The 23,222-nt window shown below is 35.3% G+C and overlaps 2 protein-coding genes across 5 annotated transcripts; one reads left to right on the top strand and one right to left on the bottom strand.

The window, feature by feature from the left end:
* Window positions 1-1,793: 1,793 nt before the first annotated feature.
* Window positions 1,794-16,917, bottom strand: LOC110447423. 3 transcript variants are annotated; one of them, XR_002462589.1, is made up of 3 exons: window positions 16,729-16,912; window positions 7,064-7,283; window positions 1,794-3,983 (listed from the first exon to the last, which is right to left on the bottom strand). XR_002462589.1 is itself a non-coding variant. In XM_021493108.1 (2 exons), exons 1-2 carry the CDS (start codon window positions 16,913-16,915, stop codon window positions 3,592-3,594), a joined length of 579 nt encoding a protein of 192 aa, XP_021348783.1. In that variant the 5' UTR covers window positions 16,916-16,917; the 3' UTR covers window positions 1,794-3,591. The 3 variants fall into 3 exon arrangements, 1 of the variants encoding a protein (XP_021348783.1); XR_002462588.1 differs by having other exon boundaries at window positions 1,794-7,283; XM_021493108.1 differs by lacking the exon at window positions 7,064-7,283 and having other exon boundaries at window positions 16,729-16,917.
* Window positions 16,918-17,013: 96 nt separating this feature from the next.
* Window positions 17,014-22,840, top strand: LOC110447408 (putative inhibitor of apoptosis). 2 transcript variants are annotated; one of them, XM_021493072.1, is made up of 7 exons: window positions 17,014-17,091; window positions 18,074-18,212; window positions 19,621-20,568; window positions 20,782-20,963; window positions 21,422-21,542; window positions 21,824-21,994; window positions 22,363-22,840. In XM_021493072.1, exons 3-7 carry the CDS (start codon window positions 19,626-19,628, stop codon window positions 22,557-22,559), a joined length of 1,614 nt encoding a protein of 537 aa, XP_021348747.1. In that variant the 5' UTR covers window positions 17,014-17,091; window positions 18,074-18,212; window positions 19,621-19,625; the 3' UTR covers window positions 22,560-22,840. The 2 variants fall into 2 exon arrangements, with proteins under 2 accessions (XP_021348747.1, XP_021348755.1); XM_021493080.1 differs by lacking the exon at window positions 18,074-18,212 and having other exon boundaries at window positions 17,029-17,091.
* The last annotated feature ends 382 nt before the right edge of the window (window positions 22,841-23,222 follow it).

Genomic DNA, 23,222 nt, shown 5'->3' with positions numbered 1-23,222 from the left:
ATATCTATATGACGATGTTTCCTCTACCAGGACCAGATAGGAAGTGAATAGAACAGTAAGGACAGAGAAGCAAATAAAACACTAACGCGGGAAATATCGCACAATGCGACAGGTGTCAGAGGTCAGTTTGTCACTGGTCAAACAGGTATATAACAACATTCACAATTACGTCAAACTCACATACATTCCATTCAAAACGAAAGTAACACACGAGACTAGGCGACAGCGATTGCGGATGCGGAGCGAGGGTTAAGGATTAAATCAACGACACACCATTATACAAAGTAATACTAATTAGACTCAATATATTTTAGTGAATCTTTAGGAATATAAGGCAGCTAAGCAATTAGCTTAATTTATGCTCATAACACCATAACAAGTTTAAATTTGTTATCTAACTAATTTAATTGTGAGGGTTATTATAAGTTAGCAACATTAATATTACAATATTATGGAACAAGACACCTTAATGGTTTCTGAAAATATTGGAGGTTATTGATTGGCTGCTGATGACGTAAATCGGGATGCTGGCCCCTAATTGGTCAAGGTGACATGAGCGTCGCGTCCCTTTGTTCATAAGGCAGCCATCTTGCGAATCGTTATCATCAAATCTAACTTGATATTTAAATCCCACCCACTTCCGACCCTCTGTTTTTTTGGTCAATACAAAATTGACATTTTTTGTGATGTAACCATCAATAAGGCTGGCTAAGATGGCGTTTGCAATTTTTGTGGCAACTCCACTAGCTAAGGTTTTTAGTTAATTTTAATTTTATTTTTTATTTTAACATGTATAATTTGTAACCTGGCAGTTATTTTTTTATTGTAATATGTATAATTTGTAACCTGGCAGGTTGTTGCTAGTTTATGTTAAAGTGAGACAACACTTGCCGACTGGTCAGAGCATTGGGTAAACCTACCTCCCCTAATTAACAGGGTTGGGGCAGCCGGCTCGCAGTATATAATGTAAAGATGGGTTTGGCAACCTCACCTTCGGCGTTTTTTGGCAACCCCACTTAGGCTAGCTAAGGTTTTTAGTTATATTTTGATTGTAGTTGCTACCATGTTTGGTATTTTTGCAACCACTTTGTATAATCTTAAGTTTTTGATGGAAGCCACATTGACAAATCTAACAGGGTGCCACAGATATATCAAAGTAAACACGCAATCAAGGTTAGTTAAAAGAGAGGAATTGCGTATTCCGGAAGAAAACGTGTTAAAAAGATAGAATTAACACTTCATAAAGAATGAAGACCGCTGTCGTTGTGAAATGATGTTATCAGAAGTAAATGCCAATTACTAAATATGAAACTTCACGAGAATTTCTCAGGACGGCCGTTTGTAGATATAATTGTAAAGGTGGCCTCTGAAACAGAAAGTGGAAATCAGTACCATATCGTCTATTATTAACGAAGAATACTATGAACATGCACTAGTCAGATATTATTTTGTAACACAAAGTTCTACAAACATACATCAGTCAGATATATTATTTTGTAACACTGTGTATTATAGACATACATCAGTCCCTTCGGCGTTTTTTGGCAACCCCACTTAGGCTAGCTAACAGTCAGATATACTGTTTTGTAACACTGTATTATAAATATACATCAGTCAGATATAATAATTTGTAACACTGTGTATTATAAACATACATCAGTCAGATATACTGTTTTGTAACACTGTATTATAAATATACATCAGTCAGATATAATATTTTGTAACACTGTGTATTATAAATATACATCAGTCAAATATAATATTTTGTAACACTGTGTATTATAAATATACATCAGTCAGATATAATATTTTGTAACACGGAGTATTATAAATATACATCAGTCAGATATAGTATTTTGTAACACGGAGTATTATAAACATACATCAGTCAGATATAATATTTTGTAACACGGAGTATTATAAATATACATCAGTCAGATATACTATTTTGTAACACGGAGTATTATAGACATACATCAGTCAGATATACTATTTTGTAACACGGAGTATTATAAATATACATCAGTCAGATATAATATTTTGTAACACGGAGTATTATAGACATTCATCAGTCAGATATACTATTTTGTAACACGGAGGATTATAAATATACATCAGTCAGATATAATATTATGTAACACGGAGTATTATAGACATACACCAGTCAGATATAATATTTTGTAACACTGTGTATTATAAACATACAACAGTCAGATATACTATTTTGTAACACGGTGTATTATAGACATACACCAGTCAGATATAATATTTTGTAACACTGTGTATTATAAACATACATCAGTCAGATATACTATTTTGTAACACGGAGTATTATAAACATACATCAGTCAGATATATTATTTTGTAACACTGTGTACTACTATTCTAACGGCTCGGGCACTATACCTCCCCAGACGACACTATAAGAGAACAGTTCCCTCGGAAAAGGGTCATAATAGATTTAGTACATCACATGACTGTCATTCTCTGCCACATGATGGTTCTTGTAAATGCCACCGAAAACCTTGCCTTATTGCGTATATTGGCATAGAAATCCACCAAAACACCGTTCAATTCACTGGATTGAATCACCGCTAAGTCACATACGGTTTCCCTTTCCAGTAGGAAGTCTTTAAGGACTGCGACGGCAAGTTGTGTCGCCTGCTTCGTCTTTATGCATTGCTGAGCTTCTACGAAGCAATCGGCATTCCCGGTCCCGAATATCGAAGCCATTATTGCAGACTACAACAATGAATTGAAAGTAGAATATGTACAGCGCTCCCTAGGAGAAGGGGCACCACTCTTAGCGTCACGCTACTAAAAAGGTATATCCTAGAAATTATCATGTGATGTACTAAAAACATACATCAGTCAGATATAATATTTTGTAACACGGAGTATTATAAACATACATCAGTCAGATGTATTATTTTGCAACATTGTGTATACTATAAGCATGGATCAGTCACATGCGTTCTGTTTTAAACAAGATACATGTAATTAAAAAGCATGGATCAATGATATGGAAAATCCTTTTTGACATTTCTTCATCTGTTGAATATATTCATAGATATCACATGAATTCCTCAAACGTATCATGTATATGCTAAAACAACCTCTTATTCAGTACTTCAGAATAATATGTAAAACACAGATTTCCCGTAAATAGAAATTTAAACCGTAAAGTGAATCATGTATTCAAATACCAGCCTCAGGAAGTCTAAATAGGAACATTATATGAAAGAAAACACATTTTCAGTCCAGCACTATAAAAATAAAAAAAGCATTTGTTCATTTCGGGCATTCATACATCACGATCAGTAGTACATAAGGGGTAAATATTTACAATTTACAGAAATGTGTTGTACGTGTTCCTACTGTTATATACAACCGTGACCAGACCTAGTTGTTCTTAGCCACCAAGAAGTGTCATGTCGCATGATAAAATGATGAGTAATTTTCATGTCTTATTATAAAGTGACGCAACAAATTAAAATACATCCTCAAGACTCATGTCCTGATTTTTGTGTCTTAGCAGATCAAGTTGTTTTTCCGGATCGGTAATTCCTCGGGTAAGTACGCATGGTAGCGTCAGTATAATTGACGTCGGTTGTACATCCGGGCCACAAACTTGCATCTACCGGCCTGTCCTTTAAGTCTAGCGCCGTAACTCCGGACAGTGACATCACGATCCTGTCGCATATTGTGTAGCGTCACTCTTGCAACCATAGTGTTTTCCTCACGTACCGAGAGCTTTTTAATTGCAGCTAAAACCTCATCCACAGTTTTGTCAGGGAGACTAACACCGGCTGATCGTGTCAAGTCTTTCCGTAATGGTTCGTCACAGCATTCTAGTAGCTGGATTACTTTATCTCGTCCAGTGATTTTCGTGGCACTGACATAGTCCGACCACCGATATCGGAAATATGCCCACCCCTCGCTAGATCCTGCGGCACTGAGCGTGGGTCGGTTAACTTTCTCAACTGAAATTATACAACTTTGAGGAAATTCTTACTATGTTGAGAGCTGATTGTGAAATAATAATGTTGGGTGATTTTAATATTTGTTGGAATCATAAAGAAAATCAGATGTATAAAACTTATCACACCATATTACATATGTTTGGATTTCATCAAATCATTCATGAAGATGCAATAATTACAAATAACGGATGTACCCTGTTAAATCTCATTCTTTGTAATGACAAAGACAGAATCTGCCAGTCTGGAACTATCTCAATTGGTTTAAGTGATCACTTTCTTACTTATTGTACAAGGAAAGTCACTAGAGGCTCAATTAAGAAACGCAATACAGTGAAAATAAGTTCTACAAATTACAACACAGATCTCTTCAAAGAAAAACTTCTTAATGCCAATTGAGAAGAATGATTTTGTGATCAGAGTCAGGAGGAATCTTGGACAAAATTTAGAGAAATATTTATGAAAGTTTTGGATATTGTAGCTCCAGTCAAAGAAATCAGACTGAAGCAGAGAACTGAACCATGGATGAACTCAGAAATTTTAGAGAATTTTCGTTTGAGAGATAAAAATTTTGCATCAATATAAAAAACACAATGAGAGTCCGACTACAATTTTTTTTTCTACTTCGAAATAAGATCCAAAGAGAAATCAAAAAATCAAAATCAGACTTTTTTTCAAAACAAGATCGAAGAAAATTGTAACAAACCCAAAAAACAGTGGCAACATTTGAAAGACCTAGGATATCAAAAAGAAAAAAAATCCAACTCCAAGATTGTCTTAAATATTGAGGATAAAAGCTGTTTTGACGGTCATACTAAAGCCAATTTTTTTCAGTAACTTTTCACTACCATTGTCTCAAGCTTAGTTAGTAGACTACCCGATCCAAAGAACACTTTTAATTTTGGCTTAGATATTTTTTTTTTTATTTTTTTACCAAACTAGAAATACTAGAAATGTAAGTTTTCATCTGAAAAATATTTCTGAAGATTTTGTTCGTAGAGAACTTTGCAATATCAACCCTTACAAAAACACCGGTCTGGACGGAATACCTGCTAGATTTTTGAAGGACGGAGCTGATGTATTGAAAATTCCTATTACTTTTATCATTAATACATCTATAAGTACTGGATCAGTACCCGATGAACTCAAGTAAGCAATAGTAAAACCTTTATTCAAGAAAAAAGATAAACTTCAAGTTGAAAATTACAGACCTGTGAGCATACTATGCAGTTACCAAAATTCTTGAAAAAAAGGTCTACGTCCAACTGGAACATTCCTAGTTTCTAATAATATACTCTATGAGTTACAATCTGGATTCAGAAGTTGTTATTCTACAGACACTTGTTAAAATTATCTATTTGATCATATTTAAACAACCTGCTAAGGGATTATTCACAGGTATAATAATGCTTGACCTGCAGAAAGCTTTCGACACAGTCGATCACCATATACTTTGTAACAAATTGGAAATTATGAGAGTTAAATCTGTTGAATGAGTCCAGTCTTATCTGCAAAATAGAAAACAAGTTGTTTATGTAAATGGAGTAAAATCTAAAGAAGCTGAAGTTGATTGTGGAGTTCCTCAAGGGAGTATTTTAGGCTCTTTATTATTTATAACTTATGTAAATGACATGCAAATCAGTATAGATCCTGCTTGCAAACTTATTTTATATGCTGATGACAGTACATTCTCTTTTCTCACTCTGACCCAAAATTTATATCTACCAAATTGAGCCAAGTTCTAGAATCATGTTTAGATTGGCTAGTTGATAACAAACTGTCATTACATCTCGGAAAAACTGAATGTATCCTCTTTGGAACTAAGAGAAAGCTAAAAATGGTGAACATTATTTGTAATGGTCATACTATTCTGATGCAACCCTTCGTCGATTATCTTGATTTGTCGATTGAATTCTTTTTATCTGGTGAATGTATAGGCAAACAAGTTCTCTTCCACTATCCACCAGGAAAATATTATGCTCAGCTATAATACAGTGTCATTTTGATTACTCTTGCTCATCCTGGTACTCTGGTTTAACTAAAAACTAAAACAAAGACTGCAGGTTTCACAAAATAAAGTTATTAGATTTATTCTTAAATTAGATTTCCAGAATGGGTTACAATGAATTCTCTAGTCTAAATATGCTTAATGTTAGTAACAGAGTAAAACAACTCAGAGTAAACCATGCTTTTAATATTTTAAATGACAAATGCCCCTCCTATTTAAAACATAATTCAAAAGGCTAACAGAACTGCAGCAACACTATACAAGATCTAGTGAATACAATTTTTTATATTCCAAATGTGAGCGGGACAGAATCTACCACGTTTTATTAAAATGCTGCTAAAGATTGGAATTGTATTAACGTAATATGTTCTATATATATGTTTGTGTATGTAAATATGGGAGTGTGTACACAATATGGGTGCTGTACTTCAATGCAATGTGTTTTAAGTTACAACCTATATCTTAACATACAAGCATATATACATTAATTCAACTACTTACTTGTGAGAATGTATCCGACATTCGAAATCTTGGCAAATTTGTAATACAAGCAAACAAAAGGAGATATGAGCTGATTGCTGGTTAGTGTTCACTCTCCACGGTGTGTGTGTGTGTGTGTGGAGGCGTGTGTATGTGTGTGTGTATCATATTGTATGTTGTCTCTGTATTGTTTTGTATATATGTTATAACTGATAAGTCAACCGACTTAAAGTAAGTAAGAACTTGAACTTAAACTTGAACATCAGTTTCAACATAAAATTATCTTCAAAATATAATAACTATAGTAATTTTTATTTAGGTAGTGTTTATGTGTCTTTTAATGGACCCCAGTGGAAATGGGCTTCAGGGCTTTCTGGGTAATCCTGGTTTTAAGGGCAACATATGTTTTAGTTATTTCATTTTTCGTAGGAATAACCATTACCTATCTTGTAATTTATAAAAGTATGATAACTTTTTTTAGAGACTTATATATAATTTTACATTAACATGTTTTATAATGTAATCAGCCATATACATTATTAGTGCCAAAACATGTATTGGTTACTGTATGAAATTGTTATATATGTTGTTGTACCTTTTTACCAAATAAACTTGAATTGTTCTCGTTTGGGTATGTGTACAGCGGAGTGAGCCGTGATGAGTGCCGCGACGATAGTGGCATCCAGGTCATCCGTGACATAGTTGCAGTCTGTGATAGGGCAGGCTACAGCTGGCATTGTGGTTTCACACCGTGTTCATAAATGGGACTCTGTTCCGTTTACTTTAACAGATGTTTATTCAGCAATGAACAGGGTCTGAAAAGACACACAAAGTAAAGGTACATTGCACAATAATAAATAAATTGAATTACGTATAGAAACTAATCATAACATACAATCCTCTAAAAACAACTTATATTTAATGTGTTTTTATGATTATTATTCCATATTCAAATTTGCATTTTTTTGGTATTTCAGTATGATTATTTAATAGCTGGGGATATATGAGTTAAATGGCAGACACTGCTCTACAAAGTGTATGAAAATAGAGAAATATCAATGCATTATTGTATTTCGGACAGAACACTCCAGTATATAGATATTAATACTCAATCATTGTCAATATCGTGAGTAAATTGTACTTCAATAAAACGTATATACACCACATAGAGAATTGTGATTTATCATTTTGCTGCCAAATACATCTCTCAATATTTTAATTATAAGTATTAAAATGCACAGTAACAGTGGTGACATCCCAATGTCGTTTATTGATATATCGGGAATAAAAACCATATGGAGTAGTTTTATAATTTTCAATCTATTTCATATTATATGTTCTGTTATTGTTACGTTTTATGGTCTCCAAATGTATGTCCCGGTATAATTAACAAATCTTGAATGAGTTTCCACAATGTTTAATTATTGAATGCTGTAACGACTACCAAAGAGAAACTGTTATCTTTATTATTATCTGAATTGATCATTTCAAACTATATCTGTAATATACAAGTTTAGACATTTTCACTTTTAGACTCGCCAGTTAATACTTTATTATACATAGTGAAGGAATGTACGAAAATAGCTAGCAAAATCCGCCAAATAACACGTAAGCTATTCTAAAATCTCAAAATAAATATGACCGAGCACAGAATATAGGCATTTACGTGTATTCGTAAACGTAAACGAAAGAGAAAATACCACTGACGAATCAGAACGTATAGAGAGTACACTGAATAGAGAGAATGACATATACATTGTATCAAGTCTACAAGTGACCGTGATGATAGAGAGGACATATACATTGTATCAAGTCTTCAAGTTACCGTGATGATAGAGAGAAGGACATATGCATTGTATCAAGTCTACAAATTACCGTGCTGATAGAGAGAAGGACATATACATTGTATCAAGTCTACAAGTTACCGTGATGATAGAGAGAATGACATATACATTGTATCAATTCTACAAGTTACCGTGATGATAGAGAGAAGGACATATACATTGTATCAAGCCTACAAGTTACCGTGATGATAGAGAGAAGCACATATACATTGTATCAATTCTACAAGTTACCGTGATGATAGAGAGAAGGACATATACATTGTATAAAGACTACAAGTTACCGTGATGATAAAGAGAAGAACATATACATTGTAATTGTATCAATTCTACAAGTTATCGTGATGATGGGATCGGGATTGGACTATACAATGACGTGCCGAATTAACGTGAGTTATAAACATTACATTGATTTCTAAACCCTTCCAAGTCACATAGTCAGGTAGAATGGTTAACAATTGTTTTTAATCTTATATTTGCTGATAAATGTAGCACTTGGTACAATATCTTTTATCTAATACACCTAAATTCCCCTGGCTTCGCCACCAGTTCATGATGATTTCCTTTTTGTTTGTTTTGGTATATCCCCAGTTCCAATTATTTACTGGTCATTGATACTGTTGTGTATATTTGGGATATAGTAAATTATGACGTCATTTTGTTGACGTCGCAAGTAGTTGCTTTATTATGATGACCCAATCGAACTAAATCTGAAGGGTTACAATATGGGCAAAATTACTTCAAGAATTGCTCTATGCGTTTTGATTTGATACCATCATTACTTTGATATCAGCGTAAATTGTATTTAGATCGTTTGTTCCTGTTTAAGTGTGTGAATAGTATGTTCGACTGTCCATATCTTATAAAGCAAATCAATGTAATAGTTCCAGACAGGTTTGTTAGGTCAAACTGCGCAGTTCGATTTTATCCCATCACGAGTTGAAATGATGTAAAGAAACAGTGTTTTAATGAGGTGTCAGAACAATTGTATCTTCCTCAATGTTCAGCCTACTAGACTTTTTAGCGGATCAATGAACAAGTGTAAACAGAAGTGAAACATGTCTGTTTCAACCATATCACGTAGTCCAATGTTATTTTATATACCATGTATTTATGTGTGATAACTTAAAAAGTCTTTTTCATATTTGTATTCCTCCAAACATGAACAGTTATATGAAATACATATTTTAAGAAAATAGATATAAGAAAATTAATACAGTTACAAAATAAAGTATAATGACTGAAAAAATAAGCTAATTGAATGATGCAAACTTATACATTTAACGATTGCATAGCCTTCAACCAGTATAATACAAAAAGGTTATTTACAGGAACTCATGTATTATTGGAAGGTAAGAGCAGAAGCTATCTCTGCAAAAATGCAACAGTCTCGTATAAAAGACAAGAAAAGATCGTCGTCTTCTTCAAAAATATCTCGAAACAGATCAGGAGGAGAGCCAAGAAACGTTGCTATTTGAATATCCCGACTCGCCTGGTCCAGTGCAACGTAAGCATGAACAGGGTATTCGTTGACAATTTTGGAGAAGATGTTATCGCGTAAAGCTAACACTTCTTCCCCAGAGCAGTCCAAGAAACAATGTGCAACAGCATCGGCTAAAAACACATTGCATTGTGCACATGCTAATTCACAATCTGGAGAAATAATCCAGAGCTTTGCAACATTAGCGCATGTTCTACAAAAGTAGGAAAAACGTATAGATAAAAACCAAATAGTCGAAAAACAGATATCATATTGCAGATACATAAATCTAGAAAAGTCTCTCCACTCATAAGTGTACAGGAATTACGAATTAGAACACCCTTCGTTAGACATTTCCATGATTGTTTAGGAGGAAGAAATCCTTTTTGGAGGAAGGCCAACAATACATCATGTAATTCATATTTATGAAAGATTTTCCAAATATCTGAAACAAAACCTTTTCCACCTTGAAAAAATCCATAATATGTGTGAAAAAGACGAAACATAAAATTCTCTTTGCAGTAAATCGTGTATCTAGTCTACATAAAGCAGCAAAAAAGCGGAGATTGAATAATTCAACCTCGAGGTGTATTGAGGTAAGGCCTAACATACTGAGAGAGATATCTGATCGTGTGCGACGGGGAAAACTTTGAATGAGCTTTGTACATAAGTGATGTACAGTTTCAATACGAGACACATCAGTTTCTGTTAGAGAAAACTAAAGTTCACAGCCAAAGAGGCTTCTAGGCAAAACAATAGACTTATATAACTTTGTACCTGTCATTGGATTGATCCCAGTACCGAAAAGGTTACAATGTAGTAGTGCAAAACATTGACTACGTAGCTTGTTAACAATCTCATTGATGTCTGGACAGCCAGGTTTGAATTTGTTTAAGAAGATGCCGACGTGTTATTCCAGGTTTCGGAATAAATATCTGCAAAATTCTTTCCCCAGTGAAAGGCTAGGCTAGCAGGATCTCCGATAACTTCATCATTAAATTTCATTTCAGCTCCAGCAAACCCCGAAATGTTAGTACAACGTTTTCTAACAAGAGACCAGAACGTCTTTTGATTAACACCAACATAACATTCAATTTCGTTGTTTAAGTCTACAATGTGATCCTCTGATACCTGTCTATGTCTGTTCCTAAATAAGCGTTTCGCATCTTTGTAGTTTCTAAATGTGACCGAGTTCGTCTCACGCGGTCGACCTTTAGAGACCAAAACCTGACATCTCCACAGGTTTTGTTGAAGATCTTTTAGTTTGTTGTTCTAATAGGGTTTTAAAAATTTGTAAAATTTACGTTTCGTCAAGGTACAATCTGATGATTTCAGTAAACATGTCACAAGCTCGCTTGAGTATTTATCAACTTCATCTTTAGTATCAAGACTCAGTAAGGTATTCAAAGAGGAACCGTTGATACGTGCAACAAGATCGTCCCGGTAGTTGTCAACATTTTTGGAGGCTCCCGCGGCGATCCACTTAAACGAAATGCGTGTGTGTTTATCACAATCATTTTCACCAGAAACCGAATCAGGATAAAACAGTTCACACACCAACGGCCTATGGTTTGACACGTCAAGATAATCGCCATTCAAAATGAAACATTCACTCACGAGGTCTTATTTAGATGAGTTGATGATAATATGATATATAAGGGAGGATGGACCATCTTCGGAATGAACAAATGAATGTAATGGACCTTTACAGAGGCTACAGATTGACAGCGTAAACAACTGTAAACGGTCAAGGCAATTTTGAAGAAGCCTGCCGCGTTGGTTTTGATAACCGGGAATACGCGAGCCATGTAAGCGGACATTGAAATCCCCCATGACAATTACAGATCCATACAGGGAAAATATCGTGTACAGCTCGTCAAGCTTTTTTATGTATTTATTAAATAAGTCCGTGCCATATATTGATGTAGGGAGATACATTTGAAGAACATGGAGTGTTTCAACATCTAGGACGAGTTTGATAATAGCAATCCTATCATCATTAGAATCCACGATCGAAACGATCATTAAGTCTCTTATGCCTCAGAGCAACACTTCCTTTTCGAGATCGATGATCGGCTAGTGGATGAAAGGAAAAGTCTGCAATTGCTAAGGAGTTATAGTTCTGGTGAATACTCTTGAATAGATGTAGATTTTCTTTGAAAAGCCAGTGTTCCGCTCTTCCACAAATGTCAACGCGTTCCCTGTTTAATGCTTCGTGAATATGAGAGGCAGCCGACATTATGCCAGTTACGTTCCACGACATGAATCGAATGTTCGACACAACGAGGAGGAGGATATGCAACAGGCGAAGAACGGCAAATCTATTCGATCCCACCGTCGAGTTTATAGGTATTATCGTTACCGTAGAACCGGTTTTTAGAGACGCATTTCCGGCATCGGATACCTTTTGGCCAAAAGTTGTCCTCTTTCGTTTTGGGGATATCAGATGAAATGACGTTAACCCGTGCAGAGACGCAAAGCTTCCGTTGGCTCCTAAGGAGGCGAACAAATGTGGCATTGACACCGCGAGTTTGTAGGTAAAAATGTATATCATCCGCTGAACACGATTCTGACGACATACCGCTAAGAAAAAGGCGCGTAGTTGTATGCCGGGAAACAGCTACGAAACCACTGGATGAAAACTCTTGAATAGATGTAGATTTTCTTTGAAAAGCCAGTGTTCCGCTCTTCCACAAATGTCAACGCGTTCCCTGTTTATATATGAATATGTGAATATGAGAGGCAGCCGACATTATGCCAGTTACGTTCCGCGACATAAAGCGAGGGTTTCTCGAACAGGACGGGATGAGTGGTAAAGTTGAGGTGGATGGAAGCTGTGACGACCGAGATAAATTTCGGTGATGAGATTTACTTAAATACGTTGGAGTTGAGGAATCATCACTAGTTACAGATGTTAAAGCAACTTCCAGCGGTGTTGACTTGTTACATTATAGGCTTTGATCTGACGCCTGTTGACTGGAAATCGGAAAACCGGGATTGATTCGAGTCGGTGTGACTGAATTGTGATGGGTGGAAGACGGGAAAGAGCGTGGAGTAGTCGGTATTGGTAAGCCTTTCTCCTTCGGACGTAAGTTGAAGCTGTCATAAGTTCCTCAAATTTTGTTAATTGGGACCCAAGTTCCTCTGCAAAAGCTCTAACGGCAATGTCTGTTGTTTACTTAGCTTTTCCTGCGGTTTTTTTTTTATGTCAGACTCAACTTGCCGCATGCGCGATTTCAGAGATGACACTCCACTTACAGCAGATCTAGAGGACGCGTTGGATATAGCTGTCTGTACGTCACCCTCAAAGACGGCAAGTTGTCCGTTTATATCACGAACGTCGTTGTGAATGGCTGAGGTATTACCAAAGCGGTCATCGTTCAGACGCGAAATTCCACAACTATTGTCGTCGATCGAATTTGAAATATTAGTGATTTTCAAGGCTGTCGACTTCCTGAATTTCGCTAGAGACACCAGTTTTGAAGTCAGGCGGTGGATACTCTCGACAAAATACGCCCTGGGAACTGTTTTGGAATGGTCAATATCGAAGACTTTATCAATAGACTCACATGCCTTACTCAGCTGAGTTTTTAGAAACGACATATCATGGTCCAATTTCTTTTGAAGCTCTTCCGCCGAGTCTATACGGAGTTTTGAGGTCTCTCTCGATTCATGAAGTATTGTCCGAAGGTTCACTAGCTCCAGCTGAAGAGAATCATACTCGGAGCGGGAGACGGGGGCAGACTCACCCATGATGTTGCCCGAGCAGTCCATTACTGAGGTATCAAGCTGACTATTTGTTCTAGTAAGTCTTTGCGAAGAGAAGATATCTGCTATCTCGCTTACGGACTCGCCGTCTATAAATTGATTTAATTAAAGCATAGCAGTCTTTCGCATACTTCATATAGGCTGGGCCCTTTGAAATTTTCTTACGTGCAAAAAGCGAAACGACAGGACACCCCTCAATATCCTTTGCGTGATCGAAAAGAATAGCCCGATATCAGACAATTTTACTTTCCGAGTTAGTGGCAATATCAACTACTTTGGCAATGTACTAATTTTTTGGAAGCTTGAATAAGGAATGGTCAAACGACGTAGCAGTAAGGTTCGGTTCACGTATTAGCTCACCATTTGACGCCATGGCCAGATCGTATGTGCTATAACTAAATGTTTATTCCTAAACCAGCACACTCATAAGGAACCACATCGCAATGTTTACAGCCAGCAAAGCTCATACAATGAGCACTACGCAGATTGACCTTACAAACCTGTCTGGAACCATTACATTGATTTCTTTATAAGATATGGACAGTCGAACATACTATTCACACACTTAAACAGGAACAAACGATCTAAATACAATTTACGCTGATATCAAGGTAATGATGTATCAAATAAAAACTCATAGAGCAATTCTTGAAGTAATTTTGCCCATTTTGTAACCCTTCAGATTTAGTTCGATTGGGACATCATAATAAAGCAACTACTTGGGACATCAACGAAATGACGTCATAATAAACTTTTTCACAAATATTAACAACACTTTCAATGACTTGGAACCGGGGGTATACCAAAACTAAAAGGAAAACATCATGAACTGGTGGCGAAGCCAGGGTAATTTAGGTGTATTAGATAAAAGATATTGCATCAAGTGATACATTTACCAGCAAATATAAGATGTTTCAACCATTTCACGTAGTCCAATGTTATTTTATATACCATGTATTTATGTGTGATTATTTAAAAAGTCTTTGTATTTAGTCTGTAATGTTGTGACATGTATTTTATATGTAACCTTTTATTTGTTATTAAACTTAGTAGTGGGCCTTTTGGTTTGTCGGAGTGAAAGAAATAAATCTTTAATTTTCATTTTGGTAACTGAATAATTGAATCCCATCAAGAGATAAGTGACAAGATAAAATAAAAACACATATTTCAAAAGCAAGTACAACATTAATACAGCCATTACGGATTGTCTTTGCAACATTTCTTTGAAGTTCGGGATGCTACTATGTTTGTGTATGTGACAAAGGCCGTTTCCCACAGGTACCGCACTTGAACTGACCCATTGTGTATACATTGTGTAGTTTAGACCAAATGCCCTATGCTTTTTGGGTTTGAGGCTACATGTAATTTACTTGTTTCTTTGATCAATCGGTTCGTCATGACAGAGGGACATATAGTCGGTGAATTGAAAAAAGTTATACGTAGTGCTTTTTAGGCATACTAATGGAGGTGTAATCGAAGGAATTACTCTATTTGTATAATAAACACCCTTTTCACATTTATGAATGCAATGTAATCTATATGAATACAATTATCATTTGTTGTTGTGTTATATTTATATTAGTTGACGTCATATATAAAAAAACACAACATGAAAATGAAATACTGTAATATGTCGAAACGTTTTTACTGCTTCCGTGATTACTCTATTTGTATAATAAACACCCTTTTCACATTTATGAATGCAATGTAATCTATATGAATACAATTATCATTTGTTGTTGTGTTATATTTATATTAGTTGACGTCATATATAAAAAAACACAACATGAAAATGAAATACTGTAATATGTCGAAACGTTTTTACTGCTTCCGTGATTACTCTATTTGTATAATAAACACCCTTTTCACATTTATGAATGCAATGTAATCTATATGAATACAATTATCATTTGTTGTTGTGTTATATTTATATTAGTTGACGTCATATATAAAAAAACACAACATGAAAATGAAATACTGTAATATGTCGAAACGTTTTTACTGCTTCCGTGTATTGACGACGTTCCACAATATAAAGTTCCGAGAAAGTAAATACATCCCTGAAAGAACGATAATTCATAGCATACTTACGTGTTGTAGATCCCAAACTCCAAGTGCAGCATCTCAGTCATGACAAACGACGCCAATTCATTTATGGAGGAAAGATTGAATGTGATCAATTTCTAGTTCTAGTTCTAGTTCTTTATAGCTTTAAGTCGGTTGACTTCTCAGTTATAACATATATACAAAACAATACAGAGACAACATACAATATGATACACACACACATACACACACACATACCGTGGAGAGTGAACACTAACCAGCAATCAGCTCAGATCTCCTGTTTGCGTGTATTAAAAATTTGCCCAGATTTCTAATGTCGGATACATTCTTACATGCTTGTATGTCTTACATAATATTTCTTAATTAGTTTCAACCTTATAGACATTTTAAAATAAAATGGAACTCATCCTCCACATCATTCAGGTCACATACTGTCCACAATCTGTTTTGTCTTTCAGTTCTATTATATCTGCCACACTCAATATTTAACTTATGTGCAGACATTCGAATTTTACATATTTGTTTTAAATAATTTATATTTACAGGTTTTGATAAATAGTACTGGTGACCAAAATTACACATGTTGATACAATGCTCCTTTAGGAGAAGATTGGATATTTTTTCAAAACATTCTTGTCTGAATATGTCACAAAGACATTCTTTTATGATATGAAAGTGCCATTATTTAAACAATAGACATTACAAAGTTCTGATAAAGTTCTTACAATTGAAATAAAAAATTTCAGTGAAATAATACATCTTTGTGTCATATTGTTTACATTGAGACAACTCGTCCCCTATACAATGCACACATATTTTGATACGAGACCACTCGCCCAATTATACACTGTTCAGTTATACTGTATTAGTCAATTACTCACTTAAAGACACATATATTCTTTACTTATTAATGTCAACTTAACCTATTTGCATTGATAGATAACATGTTTATCATAGAAACATTACATATGAATCTAAACAAACAAATAGTGTGCTAATCCACGTAGTGCCTACGGAGCAATCTGCATGCGGCGAGGTAAATAAACAGTACGCGTTCCCGACAGATAACCAAATACATCATACATCAAATTAAGCAATAGTTACCGTATCGTTTCCTCTCTAACTGCATTAAAGAATCTTTTTTTCTTTTCATCGTCCATCCCAAAATACCAAAAGGATCAAATAAATATAAAACCAAATCCGGAGCGACTATTTTTGTAACATGAACTATGAATAGGAACCAATACGTGTAGTGCTGCACGGGTCTGAGGTACAGTGAACCCTGACTCATGGTCACATGATTGTTTACGTCATTAGTGGGGACTGCCAATCTATATATATATTAAAGCCAGTACAATCTAGAGGATACCGGAACTCTTAACAATTGGCTATATTTAGAATCCGTGTATAAAAACCGAGACTCGGTAAACTACTAGCAAAATTTCCAGGTTACTTCATACAGACACTGTAAGTTTTTCTTTTCTTTATAGTCTAGTTTTAAATATTTTGTAATACGCTCAGTATGATAAATATAACCATTGGGTCTGAACTATAAAATAGATATTTCCTATGTGTATAGTATTCTATGACTGGTGCTGGTAAAAAGTGCGATAATATATAACTAATGTTAACGTTAGGACACACTGCAATAGCGTTAATCCTCTCTCAAATACTACTTTCAAGTGCAAATTCTGTTTTCTTTTTTATTACAAAGTCATTATAGTTTGGTAAAAATAAACGCTTATCTTTCTTCTATCAAAGTGCAACTTTATACACAAACAATAAAACGTGTCTCAACCACGGACTTAGATAGCTAATTCCGTGTCTCAACATTGCAAGACCGACAGTAGTGCGACTTTCATCTGGCCCAGACACCAGACATGTTGCCGGATTGATGTCAACATGTCTAAGTCTGGTGTTAGGGCCAGAGGGTCTAGACCGACTGGTCTCTTTGTCAAGCTATGACTGTGTGACTGATTTGTATTGTTGTAAACTTTAAATGTCACTAGACGAACGGACGTTTCGGCTATCGATATAAAATGTTTACACTCTAGATCTGTGTCGAATATGTTATTTGTTGGGTGCAGCCTAGTGGGTCAAACAGATTAGTCACATCGTTTACATGTAAACACATCCTCGATATCCAGGGGTTACGCTCACTTCACTACTGCCCGTAGAGAGCGAAAGTGAGCGTAACCCCTGGATATCGAGGATGATGTAAACATTGCAAATCACTCACCGAGTCATACGTTTTTTACGTGTACATATATATTGTTTGTGTATAAAATAAAATTTAGCTATTTTATATTCCAAATTGAACAAAAAGTTTTCTTGAAGAACTGTTCCTATTTATTTCTTATTATCGTGTTTTAAACATACGCTATCATAATTTATGACTTGTACATATTGTTTACAATACCTCATATAAAGTTTGCACTTAAATTTACAGGATAATACGCAATAAAACCATGATGGGTGGATCAACCAATAATGTTAAAATCATATCATCGATCCATCACCATGGACTTCACTCGTGTAAACCATTCAATGTGATAACCTTAATCTATAGGGTATTTGAGAGGTACAAGGTAAGTTTGCAGTTTAGCCTACTTGTATTGAATCGCACGACCGAATTGTTGATCAAATAATACATTTTCTTGCTCTTTTGAACCGTTTCCGAACATAAATCGTGGTTAACATATTGTATAATGAGCACCGCAAGTTCTTTCAAATATAAACTTGACCAGCAACCTGTAAAAGCAGAATTTTGTGCGAGTGGGAATGAAAAATACATCTCGGTGTGCAAAATTATCGCCACGACATTGTTTTTAATATATATAATTAATATGTTCTATAAATACACATTTGCATGTGGATATTTTCTATACTCAATATGCGAAACTAGTGAGTATTGCCACATCGGGAAAAATTCTACTTTTACAAATATAACCATAGTGAACCATTTTACATCGGTATTATTGCAGCGGTATAATGCCCATTGGATTGCATAACACAGTGCAATGTTTACCAATAAAACATTAAGAGTAGGTATCTACATACAGTAGACGAATGAAATTATATAACTTTGTTGTGTATGCAATAATAGTATATAGATCTCATAAGTAAAAACGACAGTATGATCCACGTATTGACACTTGATCCGAACAAACCAATATTGGCTGGAAACATAGTTCTTAAATATATATACGAGCATTGAAAAAATAACGAAAGTACAGACAAAAGAATTTGCAGTATTTTTATAAGTGTTACTGGATTGTATATATATGATAGAAATATCCAACCGAAGCGTATAGAATATGGGCGATAACCGAGGCTTACCAAGGTTTTTGAACTCAAATTGTATACCCGAGAGTAGGACATTTCTATCATACAATAGTTATGTTATACCCGAGGGTAGGACATTTCTATCATACAGTAGTTATGTTATACCCGAGAGTAGGACATTTCTATCATACAATAGTTTTGTTATACCCGAGAGTAGGACATTTCTATCATACAACAGTTTTGTTATACCCGAAAGTAGGACATTTCTATCATACAATAGTTATGTTATGTTGTGTAGCTGCCATCTTGTGGCAAAATATCAACTTGAATGATGAACTAATTTATGAAAAACATCTATACCACTGAAAAGAGCACAATACAATTAGGTTAATACTTTCTTTGGTCTATAAACGACTCGGCAATAATTGCGGATACAATAGTTGACATGGAAAATTGTGATTTTAGCAAAATCAATTAAAATGACGTCAAACTTGCCGCGTCATGATGTCATCTAATTGTTTTTGCCCTGTGACGTCATTCCCATTTAAGATGGATTGAGCTCAAATGTTTTCTCCATTGAGAGGAAAGTATATCTTTTATGGATGGCTATGTAAGTAATCTCAAAATTAAGTCATAATGTAAGCGATTAACTGATTTGTTTAGCACGCTACAGTTAATAAAGATTTACAATTTACTTATATTTATTTTCAGAAAACATGACGATAAATCCGCCTGTTGAAGGGTGTTATTTGTTCCAAAATCAATCATTAGGAAACGAATCTATGAAATCAAAGATGGCCGACCAGTCACGTCTGGCAAGTTTCTATTCATACCCTTATCCATCTGAAGTAGGTGCATTTGTGCTGGCAGAGGCAGGCTTTCATTACGAAGGACAAAATGATGAGGTAGTGTGTCGTCAGTGTGGACTCAGGTACAGTGGATGGCAAAAGGGGAATGATCCCAAATGTATACATCTGAAGAAATCTCCCAATTGTCCATTCTTTCAAACAAGTGAATCTGAAGCTGGTATTGACGGAGACAACTCTGAGAAAGCACTGATGTCCGGTGCATGTGGTGGAGCAAACGACACGTCAGTAGAACGAGGAACTGAGGACAAGATGCAGCAACACTCAAATACCAATAAATATCCGGCTGACATAGGATTTCAGGATTCAAACCTAACAGAAGCCACCAAAGAAATACTGAAACCTACAAACGAGTTAGAATCTTCTGTTAAGATCCAAAACCAAAGTGGTGAAGATGCAGGTCAAAATAAACCAGACAATTCTATGAAGGAGGAAAATATGGCAAATGCACCGGCACAATCTCGTATCGCCAAATCAATGTATGACAAGGAAACGCAACTAGAACAACACCAGGCTGAGCACGTTTCAAGTCCAGAAGATACAGCTCCTTCAGACGAGACACAGACAGTAGAATCACGTGATCAAAGTGGCAGAGGAAACATGTATAATACAAGTCATGATTCTATTAGTCATACTAGGACCAACGAAACTTCGACTGGAACACTAGAGACAGTCTCACCGAAGTATGAGCAGTTCTCTGTACTCGCCACCCGTCTTAACTCATATAGACACTGGCCAAAGCATCTCAAACAACGTCCCGAGGACTTGGCTAAAGCTGGTCTCTTTTATGAAGGTAAGGATACTATCGGAAAACCTTGAATTGTTTACTTCAATGTAAAAATTATCGAATATATAGGTAATATCAATTCCTTCGGGAAGGATAAATCACACTGACTCCATTATTATGCATTTCTAGGTGATGAATTATGTATTCCAAACTCTATGAAGTTTAGATCTTTTGATTTCCAATATTGTTACTGATTTTCCTTTTTGTATGGACACATAGGAACAAACGACTACGTGAGATGCTTCCACTGCGCAGGCGGATTACGTGAATGGGACCCGGAAGATGATCCTTTTTATGAGCATGCGCGCTGGTTCCCTTTTTGTCCGTTCATGAAACTGATCAAGGGCGACAAGTACATAATGGGTGTCCAGTCTGGAACAATCAAACCACCTGATGTACAGGTAAATATATAGACATTAACGGTTGTACCGAGTTATAACAAAGCTGCTTTGAATAATTATATCAGCTTAAGGCAGTACAGTGCAATGCATGTCTTTACAAAGTAATTAGAAGGCAAATAAAACAATATATTTAAATGAACATGTACATAATTATATTTACGTTTAAATTAATTATATTACGAACATATATTTCTAGCAAGCTTCAGTTATAATGGCTGTTTTAGAAATAAGCAAGGACCGTGTGCAAATTAGGGGCCCTCACAGTTCATTGTTCAGGATATTGTTAAGTCCATTGCATCCTGTATATTAGAATTTGATTTATTTTGAATGATGTCTAATTTCTAGCTTGCTGTTTTCACGAACAGTTCATGAATGTTTGATAACAAACATTTTTGCAAACCTGTAGTGCATACTTGTCAAATAGTGTCTTATTACTCATTATGTTATTTTGTTTGTAGCGCGATGAGTCCAGACAAGAGATCGACATGTTTGAACATCCAGCTGTACTCAGCGTCATGGAACTGGGCTACAATAAAGCCATTCTGACAAAGGCGATTACAGCGTACAGGAAACGTCACGGTATGCATACCTTCTGTACAACTATTTATGTCAATATTGTTGTTAAATAAATGATGATTATTCTCATATGTATTTTCAATATTACGTAAATAAAATGTAATAATTTGATATTTTAACCTTAATATTTTAAAAACAATACTTTAAACATGAGACATATTACATAATTATGTGATTTTTGGAAGAAAAAAATATCTGAATGTCAATTTGAATAACACTTAACCCATATATTTCTTAAAAAGAATTGATGAATATATGTTTATTATCATTGGTTCATTTTACAGGCACGGATTTGTGTGCTGAGAAGCTTTTGCCTATCGTCTGGGAAATAGAGGAAAATGATGACATGGATGTCATCCCAGAAGACGACATTACAGAAACCAAACAGGCCGATCATAATCAAGAGGAAAGGGAATGTGAAAGTACAAGTGAAGATACTGAACTCACGAAGAAAGGTAATTAAACAATATATAGAAATTTCATAAAAAGGTACTTTAGGATTTCTCATGGAAGACTTAATGTTACGACTGTGTGAACAAATTGTAATCTACAATACTAAAAACTCTTTACGTGGTTACAGACTATTACATAGAACATCATCAATGTGAATCTGCAGTAAAATAAAGCTGGCATTCTATGATAAGCATCTGCTACCATAACCATACAGTTTACGTTTGGTAAATATCTGAACACGGTCTCGGAACGATATCCAACTATGGGACTTCATCGATGAAGCCATCTCCATTTCGATTAAATGAAAACGGGAATGTTTAGGAATTTGTAGTGATAGTTTCCTTAACTTAATGTTTTGTTTGTTTAACAGGTATTGATGAGCTTACAGAGGAAAATCAAGAACTTCGCGAACAAAAGATATGTAAGGTGTGTCTCGACGAGGAGGCTAGTATTGTGTTCCTGCCTTGTGGACATTTGGTCACGTGTCCCATGTGTGCCTCGGCCTTACGGAAGTGTCCAGTTTGTCGGACTTACATCAGAGGCACGGTCAAGGCTATCATATCGTAAGCAATTGTGCGATCGAGCAACACTCAGCTCAAAAACGTGCACAAGTGAGCATTACCTACAGCAGAATTGAACATGTGAGCAATGCGAAACACATTCATCGTCAGATCGAAATGCAGAGGATCACAGCTGACCTTGAATGTACAACGGATCATCAGGTCATCGAAAGCTACACACGTTTAACGAGATATTCTGTCGTAGATGGAACATTAACAACCAAGAAATATATTGTGTTTGGGAATTAATTAAATGATAGATATTACTGGGACCGTTGTTTAATATTTTATCATCTTATTTAAATATAAGTCATTCAGAAAAAAATGAGAGAGTAACAAAATTTCGAACTACTTGCCAAAAACATTCTTGTTTAGAGAATAATTACGATTAGTTATACCACTGACATTCATTACACTTTGGCGAAATGAAACAGTAAAGTACAGCGAACTATAGTTGTCGCGCGATATGTTTATGTTAAATATCAGTCTTGATCTTCTGTTATTAATGCTAAGAGGTATTCGATTTATTTGTTTATCAGGATTTGCTGGTTTCATCTTATATTACAGTCTTGACCTACTGGTATTTACGGTATTGGATATATCGCCCGGTGTATATGTTTTATTCTGCATTTCGTTACGGTTGTTGTTAAAGATAATTTGAGGTGTTAAT

Source organism: Mizuhopecten yessoensis, unplaced genomic scaffold (genome assembly GCF_002113885.1).
Source record: "Mizuhopecten yessoensis strain PY_sf001 unplaced genomic scaffold, ASM211388v2 scaffold383, whole genome shotgun sequence".
Lineage (NCBI taxonomy): Eukaryota > Metazoa > Mollusca > Bivalvia > Pectinida > Pectinidae > Mizuhopecten > Mizuhopecten yessoensis.
Note: the sequence above shows the minus strand (reverse complement) of the source record. Positions and strands in the feature narration are given on the sequence as shown.